Source organism: Heliangelus exortis, chromosome 3, assembly GCF_036169615.1.
Source record: "Heliangelus exortis chromosome 3, bHelExo1.hap1, whole genome shotgun sequence".
Taxonomy (NCBI): Eukaryota; Metazoa; Chordata; class Aves; order Apodiformes; family Trochilidae; genus Heliangelus; species Heliangelus exortis.
The window spans coordinates 50894237-50916923 of NC_092424.1; the positions used below are offsets into that span (position 1 = coordinate 50894237).

At 40.3% G+C, this 22687-nt stretch overlaps 1 protein-coding gene across 2 annotated transcripts in view; it reads left to right on the plus strand.

Annotated features, from left to right (window-relative positions):
- PLEKHG1 (pleckstrin homology and RhoGEF domain containing G1) overlaps positions 1-20897 on the plus strand; it is a 130724-nt gene extending 109827 nt beyond the window's left edge. For both annotated transcript variants that reach the window (XM_071740559.1, XM_071740560.1), the window contains 14 exons: positions 3826-3872; positions 5069-5219; positions 6253-6384; positions 8722-8904; positions 8992-9087; positions 9204-9290; positions 11244-11277; positions 12055-12150; positions 12965-13003; positions 13426-13448; positions 14377-14595; positions 15843-15959; positions 16763-18422; positions 19342-20897. In XM_071740559.1, the coding sequence (XP_071596660.1) occupies positions 3826-3872; positions 5069-5219; positions 6253-6384; positions 8722-8904; positions 8992-9087; positions 9204-9290; positions 11244-11277; positions 12055-12150; positions 12965-13003; positions 13426-13448; positions 14377-14595; positions 15843-15959; positions 16763-18422; positions 19342-20441 (3984 nt within the window). In that variant the 3' untranslated portion in view covers positions 20442-20897. The remainder of the gene's footprint in view (positions 1-3825; positions 3873-5068; positions 5220-6252; positions 6385-8721; positions 8905-8991; positions 9088-9203; positions 9291-11243; positions 11278-12054; positions 12151-12964; positions 13004-13425; positions 13449-14376; positions 14596-15842; positions 15960-16762; positions 18423-19341) is intronic.
- The last annotated feature ends 1790 nt before the right edge of the window (positions 20898-22687 follow it).

Below are 22687 nucleotides of genomic sequence, written 5' to 3' on the forward strand. Positions count from 1 at the left end.
AAAATAGAAACAAATGCATAAAAGCACAGTTTTTAAAAACTTGATCTCTGGTCATGAATTGTTGTCTTTACCTTTCTGCCTCAAGATGCAGACGGTGTGGATGAATATTTGTTTAAACAGAGTGGGATGGCAGCTGCATGGAAATAACTTGTCATTGAGGGCAGTGGTATACTGGGTTAGTTTCTACTAGCTCTGGTCCTGCCTCTTCATCTAGAAGAACTGTAGTAACTCTAGTACATTAAGTATCTTGGAGACATTTTGACGGTAACGGTAATGGGAGCCTGAAAAAAATGGTTCCAGTGCAAATTTAGCTGTAGCTTAATTATTCATATAAAAGATTGTAAGTTTTCTTGCCAACTCAGTCTTTCATTTTCATAATAATGATGCCAATGTTAATTATAAGGTTGGCTTCAGTATTCTACTCATTTACATTTAAGTGAGTTGTTGTAGATGAGAGCTTAATTCTGGCACGTTCATCTACTCACTCAGCACCCCAGAAATTCAGAACATATGTCTTGAGAAAGACACACCAAGAGCTTAACCAAGGGGAAAGGGAATTACTCTTAATCTACCACCTCATTAATGGAGACGAGATCCAGGCAATTGGCTTCAGCTTACACTCTGATTCAGCTCCTTTTCTCAGTCTCCATTTTCTTTTTAAGTGCCTTTTATGGCTTTAAAAAAGCACAGTGGACCAGAAGCTGAGAGAAGATCAGGGATGTTGGCGCTTGATGTGGAGGAGATGTGCTGTGAATTGATTCAGTATAGGGGGATAAGTTAAGTGTAGCTGGGTTCTGTTTGTGTTTGATTCGTTCTTGTAGTTGGTGCAGAGGACCTCTCAGCTTGGGTCTCAGTTTCTGCACCTTCTGCCACAACAGCTTTGGGCTTACAGATTAAAAGTGATCTCTTGAGTGATTCCAGTCTCCCTGCAGAGATAATTTTAAATCTGGTTTGAAGACACTTTAGCCTGCATGGCTTGTACCCTCATGGGCTCTCGGTAACACAATGCTCTCTCTGGGGACGCAGCTGTGAAGAAGACCAGCTGGGCATGCAAACTAAAATCCCCTTCTTTGAGCATGCAGAGGCGCTGGGTAATGAGGCAGGCAGTGGGGGAACTGAGTAGTGTGGCTTTTTCAGGCCCAGGAAAGGCCTCTGTTGGAAGGGGACTCTCCTGGCCATTCTCCCAGGGTTTTCATATGAATCCTGCTGATGTCTAGGCAAGGTGTACAGTGCTGATTCACACCAGTTATGTCGGTTCAGATGCGTATCCACAGCCTCATGCTGGAGGCAAATTACATGTAATTGACTTTCTACTGGTGTTATGCTCGCATAGCTTGGTAAAAGCAAATGCTCTCAGTAAAAGTAAATGCTCTCTGATGGTTTTGGGTGATGAAATGAGCTGTGGTGCAATGAAGCATGTACAAATCTAAGTGCCATATGAAATTTGGTGTCATGTCTGTTCAGAAAGCAGGAATAATTGTGAAACCATTGTATAAGTTTTTAGAGGTGCTGAGGTCTTGAGAAACTACCTTTTTTTATAATTTTTTTTTTCCACTTAATAGTTGCACTAAAATTGCTTTAAAACAAAAATCCTACTGCAAGTAGTTTTGACCTTGTGTAAAAACCAAACCTAAACACCAAAAAACCAAAACAGAGATAGTGAAAAGGCTCCTGGGGATTTCAGACTTGCTTTTGATTTTATGTGGAATGTGCACTCAGTGCACTCTGAAGCCATCAAGTGTTTGGCCTTGTTTGTTTTACAGATAATGCTTTCATTTTTTAAAATTTCACAACAGAATTTTTCTTTTTTGTTTGAAAAGCAGAGCAGTCATGTGACTATGAGCAGAATATATAGAAATGTGTATATATATAAACTGATAGAAACTGTTCTACAGTGTGCTTATGAAATAGTTTTAGATGTTGCCTTATTCTGTGCTTGTAACCATGGGAATAGATTACAATACATACCAAAAGCTCCTAAATAACAACTTTGTATTAATATATCAATATAAAATTACCCTTTTTCATCATGCTCAATTTCATCCTAATGCTCTTTCTTAAGTGGACTTGTAACAAGTGCTAGCGACTTCTAGTAGTGATTGCATAGAAAATTACACAGTGTAATGATTGCAATGCTCTGAGGATTTTTAATTCTTTGTTTGGAGAGAGGGTTTGGAGCTGGGGCCAGAGTTTCCCAGTCTGGACAAAGGCTGTGACACACACTTGCTGTCTTTGGGTGGGGACATGAGATGGAGGTAGGCCACTGTAAAAACTAGTAGTGACTGCAAAGTTAGTCCAAGTGTGAATAACCAAGCTATGTTGTTTAACTGTATTTGTATCAAGACTACATTTACTTGCTTGGTTCCTTCCTAAGCAAAGAGCAGTTCAATAAACTTATACCCCACTAATGAATATATGGGAATTGCAGTCCTCTAGAGAAACACTTATTACAAGTTTGCTTGAGTTATTTTTTTCAGAACAGTCACTATGCAAGTCCATCAAGGAACAGTGAAATGAACTGTGGTGACTTGTACTCACACATGGAGTAAAACCTGACTTTCTACAGGTCCTTATGAATCACCACTTGGTGCAAAAATGAACGGCACAATGTGCTTTACCCCTGCAAGAGGGGGAAGGGAGCAGTGCTGTTGGAAATGGGGAAGGGTACTGCCTGAGCCATCTCTTTCTGATGAATAGACAAAAAAAGCTTCCAACAATGAGAAACAAAAGCCCACAGGCTGCATCCATCCCTCTCCTCAAGAGGTATTGCTCCTCAGAGTGCTGTTGCCTTCTGTGAAGGCAGATATTTGGTCTTGCCATTCATCAGTGACTACCCCTTGCAGAGCACAGCTATTGTGTGCACAATGCCTGAGTTCTCTCAGAAGATGTTTCAAGTGGAAACTGGGGCCTTGTTTACTACTGAAAAATTGTTTTTTATTGGTCTAAGTCTCAGGAAAGAAAAAGTAATTTATTTTAGGAGCACTTTGCAATTCGTCAGGGCTTTCTCAGTCTTTAGGGTTACAACAAAGCAGCAGAGATGGCACATTATTTGAGATAGAAGTTGACAGGCAGATGTGAGTTTTAAGCATATGGGAGTGTTTCTGAAAGCTTGTTCTTACATAGAATTGCATTATGATGATTAAGAAAAAAATCTTAGTCTAAGGAGGAAACTCAGAGGTTTGCTCTGGGAATCTTGTCAGCATCAAGTGTGGATAATTTTACTGTCAGAGGCCAGTGTGGAAGCCCACCTAAATCTAGTTACAACTTGATTAGCTAATAACTATCTGCTTTCACAGAGTCATAGTTTACGCTAAAAAAATTACTTGTGTTTTATAATTTTCACACTGAGACTGTGCTCATATGTGAAAGTACTTATAGCTGTTTGCAAATTGCACACCTGACATAACCCACAAAACTTCTCCCTGTAAGCAGGTGTGAGCTTTATTATGTACAAAACTAGATTTGTCCAAGTCAGTTGTTTGAAGGGGTGTGTGTTGCTGGGCTTGGGTTTTGCTTTTATGGTTGTTTTTTAAGATGCGTGGAATATCACAAAGGACCTTGGAGGCTCCGTCACAAAGCTGTTTGCTTTAATTCTATGCAGGTTTTATTGTGTATTTCCTTCAAGAAAAGGAAAAATTTCAAAAAAAAACCCAAAAAATGAAATCACTTCATAGGTATATCATAGTGATAGGACTATCACAGTGAATTTATTGATCAGGAAACTGGAGAGGGTGTTGTCTCAATGTCATAATGATTATCTTGTACGTGTATTCGCTGATAGTTTGACAAAATCTGAATATATCTAAACCTTTCTTCCCTGTGCAGAGCGAAGATTTCCACATATATACTCAGTACTGCACCAACTACCCAAGGTAGGAACATGGGATTCCCTTTTCTCATTTGTCTCTTCTCCTCTTAATGCAATGCAAGTTACAGTCTAAAGCAAAAATCATGCCCTGTGCAAACTGCATGAAGTTCAACAGGGCTAAGTGCAGGGTTCTGTACCTGGGTTGAGGCAATTCCATGCAGGAATACAGGCTGGGAGGAGAAAGGATTGCAGACAGCCCTGAGGAGAAGGACTTGGGGGTGATGGTGTACCAGAAGCTCAACATGAGCCATCATTGTGTGTTTGCAGCTCAGAGAGCCAACAGACAGCAGTCGAGGGAGGTGATTCTCCCCCTCTGCTCTTGTGAGACCCCACCTGGAGTGTTGTGTCCAGTTCTAGAGTCCCCAGGATCAGAAGGATGTAGAGCTCCTTGAGTGTATCCAGAGGAGAGCCACAAAAATGATAAGTCTGGAGTGCTATCCTTATGAGGATAGGCTGAGGAGGGTCCGAGGTGACTTTCCAATATCTGAAGGGGGCCTGCAAGACAGCTGGGGCAGGGCTTTTTGCATGGGTGTGTAGTGAGAGGACAAGGAGCAATGGTTTAACACTTGAAGAGGGGAGATTTAGGCTAAACATTAGGAAAAAATTCTTTCCTGTGAGAGTGGCGAGATGCTGGAAGAGGTTGCCCAAGGAAGCTGTGGCTGCCCTGTCCCTGGAAGTGTTCAAGATCTACTCCTGATCTAGTGTGAGGTGTCCCTGCCCATGCAAGGGGGATGGAAATAGATGATCTTTCAAGTCCCTTGAACTCTAGCCATACTATGATGCTATGAAATGTCAGGGAAAATCAAGGAGATTCCCTTTATTTCTTAATTTTAAGTAAGTTTTTTTGGTTTTGGTTATTTTGGTTTATTTTGACTCTTCTTGTATTTCACTGCTATTAATTGTCCTTTAGAAATTATAGTCTTATTCTGCGTTGCTCCAAATATGCGATTCCCACTAAGAAAGAGTAGTTGCATGTCAGAGGAAAACAAAACTGAATTCACAACATAACTAAAAACCCCTCCGAAAAATCTAAACCAGAACAAACAAAAAATGTCAAAATCCTCCCCTCCCCCCAAACCAGCAGTGATTGGATTAGGAGCCTGCTACCCCTTTTTCCAAGAGAAGAAAGAAGTAATTGTTGACTTTAGCCATAGATTTATGGAGACAGCGTGTCTCAAAGGTACGTGTTGATGTTTCCAGGTCGGTGGCAGTGTTGACAGAATGCATGAGGAACAAGACACTGGCCAAGTTTTTCAGAGAACGGCAAGAAGCACTGCAACATTCTCTGCCCCTGGGCTCCTATCTCTTGAAACCTGTCCAGCGTATCCTCAAGTACCACCTACTTTTGCACGTGAGCACCTATAACAAATACATTTCATTTAGGGCTGCAGCAACTCAAAGTTCCTTCCTCTGGCACAAGGCTTGATGGTTAGAAAAAGGTTCTAGGTTTCTTCTCATGCTTTTCTTTCGGAGGTGATGGATTTCTACATATTGAGACTCTTCAACATTTCACAACATATGCGTATGTCTGGTGTGGAGATTTTTGATAATTATCTTTAGACACATTCAATCAGTCTATGCATCCAAATTATCAGGTGTTCTAAAAAAAACCAAAAAAAAAAAAAAATCCCCAAAAAAACAAAATAACAAATCAAACTGCTCTGTAATTCTGAATTTATTTGGAGGATTCTTGTCATGATCAAACACTTTTGTGCACAAATATATTGCTCCAGTGAAAAACAGCGTTTTTTCCACATGTTGCAATGCTGGGGGTGGCTGAAAGAAGTTCTAAATATATGTAAACACCAGAATTGGTAAGAATTTGGTGGAGAGGAACGGCTGAGGAAGTGGGAACTACTTCCATATTCAGTGAGTTGAGTTAAGCAAGTTTCAGAAATTCCTGCTTTATTGTTAATGTTTTCCACATCTGTTTCCTATTAGAGAGTCATGTTCTAGTGAAGTGTAAAGGCACTGATCTTTATTTAAAATGTCTGGTCCTTTTCTGCTCTCCAACTGTAAAGTAATGCCTAGTGTAATTCCATCAGTGTTTCTAAGTGTGTTGGTGTGTTCTGTGTTATAAGAAAGCCATTAAATGCTGCCTGGAAAGGTTTCCTGTCAGCGTCCTGCACTCTTTCTGTGCCTCTCTGCTCACATCAGCTGCTGCAAGTATAGCCACAGCTAAACTGGCCATAAAAGCTCAGCTTTGGTAGTCATCTTGTGTTAAGCAAGTTGATAATGACATGCAACAATAACAAAAGAAGGAACACTGCATTTGGGTGATTGCATTGCAAAGACAAAACAGCACAGATAAAAAGATAATACTGCATCTGACTGGGACAACAAACTTAGAAATAACAAGGCTTTTCCCCCCACCCCTGTCTTAGGAAATAGAGAACCACCTTGACAAGGACACTGAGGGCTATGATGTGGTGCTGGATGCCATAGACACGATGCAGAGAGTGGCATGGCATATAAATGACATGAAGAGGAAACATGAGCATGCCATCAGGCTCCAAGTGAGTACCCAAGAAAATTTTATGGGTGTTTGTGAGCTGTTTTTGTCACTATATATATGCCATTAACATTTTTTAGCTTATCTCTTTTTTAAATCTTTGTCTGTCATAATTTAGACTCCTGTTGAGTATGCCTGTGGCTATTTGATCTTGGCCATACCTGCTGCAGGAAAATCTCAGACATCTTTGCCCTGCAAGCAGCATCCTGTAAAGCATTTTTTTTCAGTAATACAGAACGTCAGATAACTTTTCTTTCTTCCTTTCCCTCAATTGTACAGCACTGCTGTACAACCTTAGGGCATGGCTTTGTTCAGAAATCCTGTGGTTTCTGATTTCTCCCCTTCCTGCTGATTAATTTTGTTTTGAGGCATTTCTTGTGCTTCTTCTTGTTTAAGTACTTCCCTCTTGGGCTTTTGAAGACTCAGTATCAATTGCCTTGTGAATAATATAAACTAGAAATATGATAGTTAGAAAAAGGCTATCTGTGCTTCGAATGAAGAATTTCTTAGGACAAAACAAAACCTACTCCCTGAGTAGCTTTTGGCACCAAGAGCAAACTATTTTGTAGACATTTTACAGCATGGTCATTCTGTTTCCAAATTCTCGTTGAATCATGGTTTTACATTACTTTTTCATTAGCAATGTCTATATTACTTTAAGAAAACTGGGAGAATTTTTTACTTTATAAAAGGGAGTAGTAGTCTTATACCAGTTTAGAAATCTTTACAATGTTATTCATCATCTCTTTTTTCTTTAAACATGAATAGTTGCTTACTGAGCCTCATTTTTGTGAGGTTTTTTGTTGTTTGTGAAGGAAGAATAGGGTTACATTTGATAATGTCTTGCCTGCAGCAGTGTAACCTTTCCCACACATTGCTGGAAATTCATGCTAATGACCTACCTACAGTTTGCTATAAATCTGAGTAACGATAACGACTAATATTTGGCAATAAAGAGGGTTAAATTGCTTTTGGAAAAACACAGGGGGTGTATCTTTTTATTAGTAAGTAATTTATTGATCTCAGCTGGCAAATGTATGAGGTTGTGGAAAATGTTTATGTTCATACTTAGCCATTTAAAAAGTAAAATCTGTTTCTGCAGCCATAAGGATAGGTCTTCTGTGGGCTATCAAACTGTCATTTGTTCTGTAAAGCTGCAAATACTGCCACAACAGTTCCTGTGCAAAGTCTCCTGCAAAAATGGTGGACTTGATCCCTGTGCTGTACCCTGACTTATTTACAAGTTCCTAGATAGACCTGATAAAATGCAAGTTTTTTATTTGCTATATTTAATTTATTTATTTATTTAACAGTCCTGTGTAAAGTCCAAAGTGTGCTGCTTTTGGGTTTTCTTCTTGCAAATCATCTGGACTGCATTTATGCATCAGATGTACGGAGATGTTTTCTACCACTCAGCTAGAAAACATCCAGCCTACAGTGAAGAAATCTGCCCCTGCTTTGCTAATGCTGCCAGGTCTAAAGCCTGATGGACATTTTTAAAAATTCCCCTACTTAATGTTTTGTCTGCTTTTACAACTTGCTGTACCATTCTTAAGTGCTATGTCACTGCCACTTGCAGAAAAAACCCAAGCAACTGAAAGGAACAAGAACAGCCATTGTTAAGTAGCACAGACTTGAGAGGATTTCTGTAGATGTTTCTTCAGTCTTTTGTTTTGGTTTGGTTTTTTTAATATTAAACAAGGTGATATGTATCACATATTAAACATCTGTGATATGTATACAAATCATTAAAAATACAAATAAATCTTGGCATCCTAAAGCGATTAGTTTACTAAATCACTTCTAATCCTTCTGGGCTTCTGAGAAACATTTCTTCTATCTCACAGAGGTGTCCTCCATGATGGGCCTCTGGCATTATGGGATGACATTATAATTCATCCAGAGGGGGACCACAGAACTTCAGGAGGATATACAGAGCAAGAGAGAAATATTAAGAGAAGTTGATAAAGGACATAAAGGGGAGAGGGAACCAGGCACAAGAAAGAGTGATGCCTGGATTACAGACTGTTTTCCATCTCCCTGAGCCCAAGGAGATACGGTTGTGGTCTTTCACTGCAGGCTGGCCCAGGGAGCCAGCTTTTTGCTGGGTCCATACAAGAGTAACCAGTACTCAGGAGGTGTGTTTTAATCTGGTTTTAGCAACAGGCCTCCGGACACCTGGCTTTGATGTTGCAACCTTAGTCCCAGTGTATGGTAACTTTACACTGTCAGATGCCGAACTTCACATAGGAGAGTGGGAATGTCCTTAGCATTTTTTGTTTGAGTTTTTAAGCTAGATCTCTGAAATGAATGTTGTTTGTTGTTCTTCGACCTGTTGCAGGAGATACAGAGTTTACTCACCAACTGGAAGGGGCCAGACCTGACGAGTTATGGGGAGCTGGTGTTAGAAGGAACATTTCGCATCCAGCGAGCCAAAAATGAGCGCACGCTGTTCCTCTTTGACAAGCTGCTGCTAATTACAAAAAAGAGAGATGAGATGTTTGCATATAAAGCTCATATACTGGTATGTTGGAGAGCACGTGTCAAATGCTCACTCTGAGTCTTCATGAAACCCCCTTGTGACTTAAGTCATTGCCTCTCTTTGTTACAGTGTGGGAATCTCATGCTTGTGGAAGTAATACCAAAGGAACCGCTTAGCTTTAGCGTCTTCCACTACAAAAATCCCAAGATGCAGCATACTGTCCAGGTATGACAGAAGCCTCCCTGCCTACTGGGTAACTTGACTAATGACCATAAGCTATTCCCTCGGCCTGTGTAGTGCAGTAATGCATTTTTTCATGGTACTACAATTTTTTTTATCAGGCAAAGTCGCAGCAAGACAAGCGCCTTTGGATTCTCCACCTGAAGAGGTTAATTCTAGAAAATCATCCTGCTAAAATTCCTGCCAAGGTAAGAATTAAAACAATTCACCACCTCCTTGTACGTGCATTTAACTTAAAGCAGTCTTGTTAGCTGCAGGATGTATGGCAATTTACAGAAAGTTCAGATTCCAGGTTTCTGATTCAGATCAATTAACATATTGTGTCCTTATGTCTTAAAAAGTTTCTCAAAATTAATGGGAATTAAAGGAGCTACAGAGCTTGATAGAGAAGTGGAACAATTTAACTGAGTTAGCAGCATTGTTGTCCACATTAGAATTCGCCCTCCAAGACATGAGTAACAGAGATGAAATGTCAGTAAGCTCCACTGTAAGTGCCCTTGGCTTGATACTGCCTGTCTGCACAAAAAGTGCTAATTCCAGGTTGTGTAGACCTTAAAAAGCAAGTTTTAACCTATCTTGGTTAGGTATTGTAGCAGTGAAGCCATTTAGCTGCATACACTTCAACTTTATAACTACATGTACCCATCCTGAACACTGAATCTTTAGCCGCGACATCTGAACAGTTTTTGATGAGATAGCTAGCAAGCTTTAGACCTGAGAAAATAAGGCAGTAATGTTATATTCATAGCTGTAGTGTCTAGGATTAGGGAAACCTGGTCCTTTTATTTATGAAATTCTGCCTTAGAGCTCCAGGTAATGTTTCCTAGTGTAACATATTGCACTTCTCAAAGGCTGCTAACCAGAGTTAACTCTTGCCATGACACAGCAGCCTCTGACTCATGTGGAAGCAGGACTTTTTTACTCTTTTTTTCTTGACACTGAGTTTTACTGATTTTTTTTCCCCAGTGTTAGTTTCACCAATAAGTTTCCTTGGTTTTTTTTCCCACTGAGTTCTATGCTGTAATGGCTGAAAAAAATGCTACCTCTGACTGGTGTACACAGTGCTGTACTAACTCTCTTTTTCAACAAAAAGAGAATTATGGGAGAAAAAAATCTCTACCAGTTGCCATTACTAATTCTTCTCTTTTTGTTGACAGAGTGAATCAAAGGCATAATGCTGGTATCCATGCTTACAATGTAAATATTCACTGCAGTTTATTAGGTTGTAAAAAGAAACTACAGAATGATCTCAGATTTTGTATCAATATTTTTTCCTTCTAATTGTTTTTTTTTTATCTGTGGAAAAGATATGTGACTAAAATTTATTGTGACTTTCAGCTCATAGAAATAACTTCACTTAAGAGAGGAAAATCCTAACCAAACCAGCAGTTGCTAGTTACGAGACCTCTTTCCGCCCAGAGGAGGATTTAGTAGTAGTTCACATGTGACACCTTCTGGACAATTACTGAACTGCACCTGCAGAAGGGCAAGCAGGTTACCAAGGCTATTATATTTTAGTTTATTGACTACTTGATTTTTACAGAAGAAATGTTTTGTGAATAACAAAAAAACCCTGCAACAACTTGTGATTCCCAGGCACTAGGACCAGTTTAGTGCCAACACCAGCAATATGGAGTTGTGCATCAATCGTTCCAAATTCTGAGACCTGTAGGGAGGTCTCTCTGGAAGCCCATGTAGGAGGCCCAATACATGCAGCAGGATCTCAGCACAGCACAACCCCCCCCTGTCTTTTGAAGCCAAAGTAGTTTTTGCCGTCAGATGTGCCATCAATATGTGCTCCAGTAATACCTCACTCCAGTGGTGCTCCAGGGACATGCTCCTCCTCTTGTGCTTCCAGGAAGGGAGGTGGGCATGCAGGGCAGAGCTGCCATGAGCAGGGAATAAAAGGGTTTTGTGGGAAGCTCTGGTAAGCTTCTTCCAGAAAAATTCCTTTTCACATATCTGATGTGTCCAACACCCAATGAAAGACAAAGCTGTGCTGCTAACTGTATTTTGTAGTTCAAAAATCCAACTTGTCTTTTCTTACATACACGCTCACTCCTATCCGCAATATGCAGTGCAAGTTGTTCTTATACTTATAGAAGTAGAAATGAAACCTTTTGTCATTTTTTCTCTTTCAGGCAAAACAGGCAATTCTAGAAATGGATGCTATACGTAAGTTGGTTCTTTATCGCGTTCATTTTGAAAAATTAAAATGTGTGCACATCCTTTCTGGGGGGGAAATGAGGGAGCCCAGAGCTTCTGCAGCAGCCTCCTGCCCAGTTAATAGAGCAGCTGCTCTCCTCTCCCTCTGCTACAGCAGAAAGCTTCTGCACCTGCAGAAGAGCCCTGAGAAGAAAAAGAACAAGAAAACTCCATGCTGAGACCCAGCAGGCTTGTGCTAGTGTCTGAAGAGTTTACCTGTGTCTGACCCAGGAGCCAGGGCCATAGGCCATGTGTGGTGTTGCTGCTTATGTATGGGCCTGGTCTCCTCCGCTCTGTCCCTGCTGCTGTGTCTTCTGCTCACTGCCTTGGCTGGTGCAAGCTGTGTTAGCTCTTCATGTTGCCAGTGATTCATAGCAATGTAAAGAAATTAGAATAATTGTCCCATGATAGAAATGCTTCGGAAGTCTTGGCGTAAAGCAGGTTTAGTTGCTTATGTAGTTGTATTGGTCAGGAAGACTCTGACTGAGAAACTGGCAATTAAAGATGATGATGGTGCATAAATGTTGCTGGGTTAGCTGTCTGGAGCAAGGCACAACTAAATGGGCTGGGTGGTTAACATCTACCCTACAGCAGCACACCTCCTTGCTTGTGTTTCTCCAGGCTCTGATGAAGTGCCACTTTGTCAGTCATAAAGGGATGATGGCACTGCCTCTGAAGAGAGCTGCAGAGGCTTGTGAAGTGATGCCTTTGTCTCTCTTATTCCTTCTGCCTCTGCTTGTTCCACAGATCATCCAGGCTTCCACTATAGCCCTGAGGGAGAAATGAAATCATCCTACCAGCCTAAAGAAGGCAGTGCTCCTCACAGAGTGAGAAGGAAATCAGGTGAATAAACTGCTTTACTATCAAGATGACAAGAGGGAAAACGGGATTGTTTAGGGTTGGGTGAGGCTGGGCACTTTGAATTAGCCTGTACTCCACACAGACCTAGCCAGTCATAGTATCTGTCAAATATGGGTGGAGTATCTTAGTAAATTTGGGTTTTGTATTATTTTTTTTTAATCTATTGTTTGCATTTAATTCAGTGAATGTACATTCCTATTCATGGATGCATAAAAAAGCATCTGATACTTTATAATGGATGAAAGAATACACATGCAGGGAAGCCTGTCACGTTATTTAAATCTGGCATTTCTACACCATGCCCTAAGTAATTACTGTCTCAGAAGTGGCTTCATCCTGATTGTGATAGGTTTGTTATTTCAAAATATAATTCCTGTCTTTACATAGTATAATGTCTGTGTTATGGATAAGAGAGATCTGAGAAGTGGTTATGCTGACTTTGAGGGTTTTTTTCTCCTAGCTGAAACATACGGCCGTAATTATTGTTGGCTTCCTCTGGAAGCCACAACAGTCTTTGTTATAGGTGACTTCAAATAGCAGTCACTGTGTTCCTTTTCTGAGCTGCTATTGCATTAAGAAATATAGATGTTTTACTAAAAAACAGATGTAGGTTTGACACTTGAATGTGTACTTTTTTTCACAAGGAAATAAGGGGATTAAGAAATGTAAATCTGACTTCCCTGCATGGGCTCAGAAGCTTAAATTTTGCTATCCATGTTATGAAAAGCTGACCAAGGTGTACCCATAAGTTTCTTTGAGATGCTGGAGTTCTTAAACACATTGTTGTCTCTTTCAGAACCCTCATCTAGAGTCCATAAAGTTTTGAAGTCAAATGGTAAGCTACTTTGTCTACTGTTTCTTGACCTTGTGCTTCTGTACTTTGTAGAACATGAAGACGGATTCTTTTCTCCTATAACTTTCCCTAAATTCTTTGATGGTAGGGTGTGGGGAGGGGAACACAAAGTGTGTAAAAATCAAAAAATGTTAAGTCCTGTAAACATCCTAGCAAGTGGAAGCTCAACACACAGAGCTGTGGCCACTGTGAGTAGTTGCCCCAATCATGTCAGTGTTGCAAAATCAGGACCTCATGTTCAGCTCATGCTGCCTCTGTTTTTATCAACTGTTTGGTCAGTTGCTGCAGTATTTAATCCCCCTTGGGGAATTCATAATTGGGATACTGGCATAGCAGTAAAATAGGCATAGACTGGTACCAGTTTGGTTATTCATTTATGATGAAATATATATTTCTGTTTTCAGATGTAAGTCCAGATATGCAAAAGGTAAGCCATTTCTTACATTTCATGGTTTAGCAGATTTATATGACTTAGAGTACAGTATTTACTGTAGAATAGATATCCTCTTGGTTGTGTAGCATTTAAGAATGGAAACAGAACCGTAATTGTTGTTTAGCATCTTGAATAAGATTATTGGAATTAAAGCAAAAGAAATATAGCTAACTATTTCAGAAATATATAATGAAGAATAAAAAACTGGTCTTTATACTGGTTGTACTTTATAATAGTATCGGGTGCTTTAAAATACCACTATGGTCACCAAAGTTCTGTGCACGAAGGTGGTGCTTATTCTTTAGAGCACATCTTTGCATTTATTAAATGAAAGTTTCAGCTTATTCTGATACATACATATATATATATAAATATATATTTAAGTCATGATATATGACCAGAGCTGATACAACTGAAGCAGATAGAAGTGAACATTTATAATTTTTGCATTTTCTGTAAGAATCTGTAATGAAGTTCCCAGTGCAGTTTGACTGTCCCATGTTAAATTTAAGGTCCCAGGCTTTTAGTTGGAATGGAATTTTAAGTGAGAGTGTGCAGAAGTTATACAAACAAGGTGCATTAGATATAAGTTCACTGGGATGTCAGAAAACTAAAGGCCATGATTCAAGTGGACTTTTTTTAGTAACTTTTTCCAGTTCTAAATATTCTTTGGAAAAATACTGATTGTTTTTACTTACTTTTTTATAAATCTCAGTGCAATTAACTGAACTTGGCTTAAGTATTGCCTAGAATGCTGATGCAAAATGGTGTCTTACTAAAATATAATATTTCTATTTAAAATATTTATAAATAAATATATAACTTATAATTATTATAAATAAATATTAAAAAAATCTATATTTACAATATAAAATCTCCATAAACTTTGTTTAAAAGTTCTGTTGTGGCTTTTGTTTTTTAGCGGATCAGCATTGAAGGAGCCCTGCTATCTCAAGCCACCAAACTAGGATCAAATGATGCCCTGCTGAATTCTAGGAAAAAGGGGTCTTTGGAACCCAGTGGGCTGGAGAGCCAATTTCAAGAGTCCATTGAACCAGCCTACAGCAGTGATCAGGATGAAAATCTCCAGACTTCTGCTATGTCACAGATTGATGCTGATGATGAAGAAGAGTCTGAACAGGTAGAAAAAGAGGGAAAAAATAAAGTTCTTTTTTCCTAGGGAGGATAGAAGAGGGATTCAAATTACCTATAAAACTGCAAGGACGGAGGAGTGCGTTACATGTGTTGGTAACTCTTTCACCTTAGAAATATTCTGAATTAGATGACATGTTAAGATTCAGTGCCATGTCTGATGTTTCTTGACCTGTAAGCTGCTAGCAGTAGATAACATGAACTTCAAGATGTTCTCAATAGGATTTGTGAAGATGAGAATTTTTCTCTCTTCCTATTGCAAAGTCAAAACCTATTTGACAGGTGGTAGTTCTCCCCACTCTGCATCATGTTTCTACACCTATGAAATATGTAGTGAAATGTGACCATATTAAAGAATGTAGGTTTTCAATTTGGTTCAGGTTATGCTGAGGTCATATCATTGTGTGGTCCATTTATTTTATGAATTATCTGAAACCTATTCCTCAAGTTCTTTTTAAAGCTTACTGTGCACTTTCTCTTTGAAATTACAGTATTTGTTTTGTAAATCTTTGATAAAATACTATCTCGTATCAGCGTAGCATCTTCTAATTCTCCCTCTTCCTGACATAAATAGTGCAAAAGTAATACCACCATAAAAATATGTAATAGTAGCTTACTGTTTAATCCTAGATGCGGCAACAGTACCTACTCAGATTGCCCTTGCTCCCACCATACCTGCCCTTCACTCTGTGTTAATTTGGGTATTGCTTAACATACCATATTTTGGCCTTTAGTTTGTTGGGCTTTTGGGTTTATTTTTTGCAAGTTGGATGACAGCATATTTTTTTTAGTTTAGACCTCTTTCTTGTTTTCAAGTTTGCAAGTGATAGCAAGACTGTCCCCTCCCCATTTTAGATCCCCCCCTAAAAAAAAACTTTGAAAATTGCTTTTTTTTTTTTTTTTTTGATACCTTCTTCTGTTGCAACTTTGGCTTGACATTAAGCTCTTTCTCTCATTTAGTTTCTACATATTCTTTTTAATCTATATTTTTATACATAGATTCTGCTTTCAACTTATTTTGACAAGCTGTATGGATTGATTTGATTTAATTGGTTATCATAAAGAAAGTTTTCTAGGCTCTGAATCATTGTTGTGCCAGTACCTCAACTACTAATGAGTATTTTTCCTCCCATTGTGGATACATAGCTTATTCTAGCTCCTAGTAATTCTTCTGCACAATGCTTTACAAAGAACTAGATTTTTTTTTCACCCCTCCCTTGCTCTTTTAAACTACAGGGAATGCAGCAGAACTCACTGCAGAAGTTGAAAGGGGGAAGGAAAAGACTTAACAGTCAAGCTGCTGAAAATGTTGAAAAACGGAGAAGTGTTAATCTCAACAAGTGTGAAATGCAGGTATGTAAATTTTCTTCATTTTGCTGTGCATCACTGATATGTCAAAGAAAATTTGTTGTTCCTAGGTAAAGAGATAAGCCATCTTCTGTTTATGTAACATGTATTCATAACATGGAAATATTTATATGATGAAAAACAATTCTTTTTGGACAGGGGGAAAAAAACAATCAAACCCATCAGTATTAAATTAAGTCAGAAGGAATTAAATTTTTGGGCCTTTGGTCAGGAACATGTGCAGCATCATTCATATTAGCATTAGCAGGCATGTGGCCTTGCTGTAATTTAGATCCACTAGCTGAGCTGAAGGAAGACTTACAGAAGAGTGAGATGTTCAGTAGCATGTGCTAGGCAGCAAAGCATACCTTTCTGCTAGGGTTATAGGCAAGGGGAAGGGGAGGAGAGCAAAACTTTTGGCACAAACCCAGAATCAGATTAGCTGAACCCAATTGTGCATCTGCAGAGTTAGCATAAAAGGTTTAATCTAACCTTTTAGGTTTAATCTCAACAAATTTGTCTTTAATAACTCGTGTTAGCATGAGCCAGTGTCTTGTATTTGAAGTAAGTTGTTCTTAAATGACAAGAGTGACCTCTGAGACATGCTAAGGATTAGGAGGCAAAGTAGTCTGGCATTGCAACCTTGGGTCCCTGGCTCTCTAGCAAGTAGCCTGCTCACCCTGCCCATCTCCACCTGACTCCATGCTGTCAGGTACCCTGGTACCGTGGCAGCTCTGGGAACGGAGAGAATTGCTGTGTTATTGTGGGGAATAGACTAACCTTATCTGTGTTATTTCAAATGTCCCCAGAGTTCCAAGGACCCGTCAGATGAAGAGTCAACCCAGCTGAATACCGATCTTCCCTTTTCCTGCTCAGCCAGACAACCACAGTTGCCTCGACAATTCAGCACACCCCAGAACAACTCCCTAATCATGAATATCCTGGGGGGAAGCACCTCTATTCGAAACATCTGGACTGACCATCAGATCAGGCAGGCGCTGTTTCCCAGCCGGCGCCCACCTTATGAGAATGAAGACGACGAAGATGATTATCAGATGTTTGTGCCATCTGTGTCTACACCCAGTTCTAGGTCAGCTGTCGCTGGAGAGAGGAGGGGATCTTCTGGGCGTCCGTGCAGCTGGCACTTGGGGGTAGTGCATCAAAATGAGACCTCCAGCCCCACTCGTCACAAAATTGTCAGGCGGGCCAGTAGTGCTGGTGAAAGTAACTCGGGTCCTGCCAGCACCAGGTATAAAATCAGGGAGTGCAACTCTCGAAGAGAAGTAAAGAGAGCAGAGGGGAGCAGCATGAATGCATATCCCGAATCTTCAGAGGAGCTGACCATCGATGATATTGAACATGTTTATGATAATATAAGCTATGAAGACTTAAAGATGATGGGTCTGACGAGGAGGGAGGAGGCAGACCGTGGTCCTCAGAGATCTGCTAGAGACTCTCTCTATGAGGCCGAGAACAAAAGCAGCTTAGATTCGCCCTCAAATAAGAGGACAGCAAAGCAAAACAGAGCCTCCATTCATGCTAGTAGGGATGAGGTACCACTCAGTAGAGAAGCACCTACTTCAAGTTTGGATGAGCTCAGGATCGTTGAGGACAACATCTATGACACCATCGTGCTTCCAGAAGCACCGCTGTTGAATTTAAAAGGCTCTAAAAGGCAGAGTTTTCTGGGCCTGGGAAAAGACTTTGCATGCTGTGATAATTTACAGCAATTTGTTTCTGAAGAGAGTCTCCAGTTCAGTGAAGATGAAAGTCCTTACCACCGTCTTCCTGTCGAAAGTGACTATTTGAGCTTAGTAGATAGCTCCTCCAACTCTGATTCACTCTCCCATAAGTCTGCAGCAGATAAACTTTCAGAGGAAGTAGATGAGATTTGGAATGACCTGGAGAACTACATCAAGAAGAATGAGGAAAAGACAAGAGACCGTCTTCTTGCAGCCTTTCCCGTTTGTAAAGATGATATGCAGGAAAGGTTGCATGCTGGAAGTACACCTGAACTGAGTAAAGATGTAGAGTACTCACTGTCTACTCTCTCTCTGCCAGAAACTCCTATTTTCCCTAAAGCTGTGAAGCCCAGGGCTGCCACTGTAAGCGAGGCCAGTCTCAGGCTTGAAGACACCACACCGTGCAAGGAGAACTCTTTTATGAGTCTGAACAGATCTTCCTTCTCCAGTGAGATGCCTTTTGTAGACAGCCCATACGAATCTGCCAATAGTGTTCTGTCCAACACTCATGCGGAGGGCATCGAAAGTGACTTGGCTGTTGTGGATAAAACAAAAAACAGAGTTTTTATGATGGCAAGACAATACAGTCAAAAAATTAAGAAGGCTAACCAGCTTTTGAAAGTTAAAAGCCCAGAGCAGGAACAGCCAGCTAGCAGACAACAAAAAATGAAACACAAAGATCTTGCTGCTATTCTGGAGGAGAAGAAACAAGGTGGTCCTGCTATTGGTAAGTCGAAAACATTTCAATACAGATATATTTCTTTAGTAACTTCCAATGACGTTTGTGTACTGAACTAGAAGGTTGAGTTTTCCCCACGTGAGTAGTTGACTGTCAGTATTGCATATTCTTTGTTACCACAGAAATTAGGTTTTCTGTGACTGCTTCTGATGTGAATAGTCCTTTATATCACAGTATATTCTTGTTGTTACTTAATAGATCTTGGAATAATCAGTGGGGTAGTGTCAGAAGAGATCAATTCAGCTTAAGCTGGCAATAGAACTTCTGCCTGAAGAATTCTTGGCCTCTTTATAGAAAAGCAGCTATTTCCTTTAAGAGTGTGTGGTCTTGACAGTTCAACTAAAAAGGTGTCTTTTCTGTTATGTTCACCTTCTAATGAGTCATGTACATCTGACCAGGTACCATCCACATCACACAAGGATAAGGAATGGAGTCAGATAAGAAAGAGCAGGTATTCTTGCTCTTTCTAAAGAATATGCAAAGTTGTGGAGATGCAACAGTCTTGGAACTATTTTTGTCCATGGTTAATTTAAACAAATTGAAGACATGGACCCAGCAGATTTCATGTGCTAGAGTGTCACTCTTGCCTTCTTGTGATGTTTATAAGTCCCTAAATATCTTACTTACCAGGCCATTTTCAGTGTTCTTTTTTACTTTAACATGAAACAAACAGCATATTACTGGAACTGTGTGCTACACTGCATCCTGCATGACTGTTTACTGTTGCAAGGTATCTTATGCTTGTGTTTTTCAATGCACAGTTCTTCCAGCTTCGTTTACTTCATTTTGCTCTGTTGAGATTGAAGAGGTTGACACTTTCCAAAGTGTTTGGGGATTTTTAAGCTTTCATGTGACTCGTTCAAATGGATTGCTTGCCTCTACTTAGTAAATTCTCTCTTCTTTCTAGGTGCCAGAATAGCTGAATACTCTCAGCTTTATGACCAAATCGTCTTTAGGGAAAGTGCACCTAAGGTCCAGAAGGAAGCCTGGGCCACCCCTCAGGAGCCATCAGCTGGGAGGTATTCCACACCTGTGGCTGCTTCTGGTCCTCACTCCCAGGCTGCCAGTGAATGCTCAAGAGCAGAGGATTGGCTTTTGCATTCTACATACAGTAATGGCGAGCTGGCTGACTACTCTCCGTGGCCCGAATCCCAAGACCTGAAGGGCAAGAGTTCCCACACAGAAGCTGGTACAAAAAGCAATTCAAGGCAGCTGCCATCAGCTGGCTCAGTGCCTTCCCTTCAGAATTCTAACCGTTTGCATGTCCCAGCACAGAGGTGGAGTGCCATTATAAGCCAGCCGAACAAAGAAAATTTACATCAAGATCACGTCTACAACTCCCTCGGCAGAAGAGTAAGCAATACAAAACCACAGGCATATGGCAGGTCACAGTCATCTTCCTCGGTTGTGGTCAACAGGTCTGGAGAAGCCATCATATATCCAAATGAAATGGACAAGAAAAAGCTCCACTTGAACAGGAATTTGGGATTCAACAGCTGTCAAACACCGGGTAGTGCGTCGGGATGCACAGGGCCAGATACGAGAAAGCAAATGCCTGAAAACTGTTCTGATATGATTCTGCAGGATTCTCAAAAGGTCCTGAGAGTGAACAGGGCCTCCCCTCTGACAGCACAGATGGCCACTCAGAACTACTTTTCAAATTTTAAAGATACTGAAGAAGAAGGAGATGATGATGACTATGTTGAAATAAAGTCTGAAGATGAGGGATCTGACTTGGAGGCTTCTCAGAACCAAGAAAGGAAATCCGATCCTAAGCTGCATACTGCAGATGCTGCTCCATCTGAAATGCTCTGTGGTAAAACTGTCTCTTGTACTCTTGCAAAGCCTGCCAGCAGCAAACATGCTCTTACCCCATATCTGACTGCATATAGTGATTCTGATAAACTGAACGACTACCTGTGGAGAGTACCATCTCCTAATCAGCAGAATATTGTCCAGTCTTTAAGGGAAAAGTTTCAGTGTCTCAGTTCAAGTAGCTTTGCTTGATGCTTTCAGCAATTTCTGTACTGCCTTATTGTGACAGAGTATATACCAGGACAGTCAGTACTGGCATAATGTATTTCTACAATATTACACAATCATTGTATCACAGTACTACTGTAAATAGATGTAAAATGTATCTTTTCAAGATGGTTTAGAATCGTGGAAGTGAAAAGGGCCACATGCACACTGTGTCTGGAGTCTGACTCCATAGTGCAGGGGGACTTCTCATGTCCTCTTTAACCTTCATGTCTTCCCTTGTTACGTGCGATATCCTTTGATTCTTACCATCAAACCAGGTGTGATGCCACTTGATTCTTAAACCATTGTATCTCATGGGAGCCTTAGTATTTGGACTTCTGAGTTGGTGACCAGTGTTCTGCATCTAAAATACCCACATGATTATAATGGTTACATACGGGAGCATTTAGGTGAGCAACTACTCCCATGTATGTGGGATTTCTGAGCTGGGTTCTGGTAGTTACACCAACATGCTACGTGTGCAGTTGCACATACTTTTTGCACGTTACTTTTTGACAGACATATTCCAAGTCTTGGGACCAATGCATACGCTACATTGCTTTCGAACAGGCTTCTTATATTCTAAACAAAATCTTACCTTAGTGTTTGTGAGGGATGCCAGACTGGTAGCTCTGTGTCTGAAGCCTTTTCTCCTTTTTGTAACTGCACAGTAAGTGGAGGATGGGCAGTGAGAGATCTTTATGTGAGTCTGTTGATGTGACACAGTCCTTGCCTGGAGGATGCTTTTGGAGCTTCCCCTGTAAAAGGGGAGCTCCACTGCTCGTGAAGATGGCTGGATTGAGTTCAGTGGTGGTGTTTGTAACAAGCAGGCCAAAATTTGAGTATCTTGTAGCACAGAACCAAGAATTGTAGAGCTACTGGTATGAATTTGTCGAGTAGCTGTGTTTTGTACGCAGTGGCCAGCAGGGCATTTGTTTGAGTCTCAGAGTGAGTACCCTAAGATAGAAATTGGGGCTTTGCCGAATGTTTGGGTGAAATACAAATAATGCAGCATGTTTGGTCCTTAGGATGTTTCAGCAATACCTCTGCTGAGTGACAAGCTGCCTTACCCAGGAAATATATCTTCTGTAGTAGGAAACAATCCTTCCTGGCAGAGAGAGCTAAAATAGGTATTTTCTAAACCATCTGCGGCTGACTCTAACCCAATTTATGTACAATCAAAAGGATCTTAAAAAATGAGAATGCATTCCATTCTTCTGGAAATCATGCATAGAAAAAAACCACTGGAGTTTTCCGTGAGACCTAGCTTTCCCATACGATGCACATTTGCTCCCCTTTGTCATCTCTGTTGCACAGGTTTGGATTCTGTTACTTGAAAACATTGTACCTAAAGGAAAGCCTAAATATCTCTACACTGATCTTGTGTGACTTTTGCTCTTTTTTGGTGCTTAAATTCTACAGATCACATGGATAAAGCCAGTACAAAGTTAAAGATACCACTAAATAGAAGAGTTTAATTGAAATACTATTTTTATTAATCTCCTCAGCTACAACAGAGCACTGTACATCCAGAACAGCTATTTGTTACACTGGTTACCATAAGGAAAACCTGAAGTTAACAGTGTTTAGGTAATTACTTGTAGACTAAGATTTAAGGACTTGAATTTGTTAGAACTGATTAAATTATTTACTGCGCATATCTTGCATTGGCTGGGAATTGTTGTTTTGAGAGCTGGTCGGTCACGGTACTTACTAGCTCATCCCACAGGGATACTTGTTACAGTCATCACATCCACTGTGATAGGACCTGCAGCTATCTAGTAAAATCCGATTGAGAAAGAATGTTGTACATATTTAAGATGACGAAGTGTAGCAGAGCCCGTATTTATTAAATATAGCTTGTAAAGTATTGTAAATATGAATAGAAGTTAAATCTGTGCTTTACCTGTGCACGTCTAGATTTGTTTAAACGCCTAGGGGAATGTTGTTTAACTCGCATCTCATGCAGTCAGCGGAGTTGGGGGCGTGGGAGTGGGGAGCCAAAAAAAAAAAAAAAAAAAAGAAAACGACAGAAAAAGGGACTTCTAGTCTGTAACTTCTCCCAGGGACCATTTCATACTATTTTTAATAAACGTTGAGTATGCAAAAGCTTTGCGTAGCGTTCTTGGTGGCGGGGAGGGGGGTGTAGGAAGAGCTGGGGGGGTGTCTGATGTTTGGGGGTGATTTGTGTGTGGGTTTTTTCTTGCCGGCAAGCGGAAGCGAATGGGGCT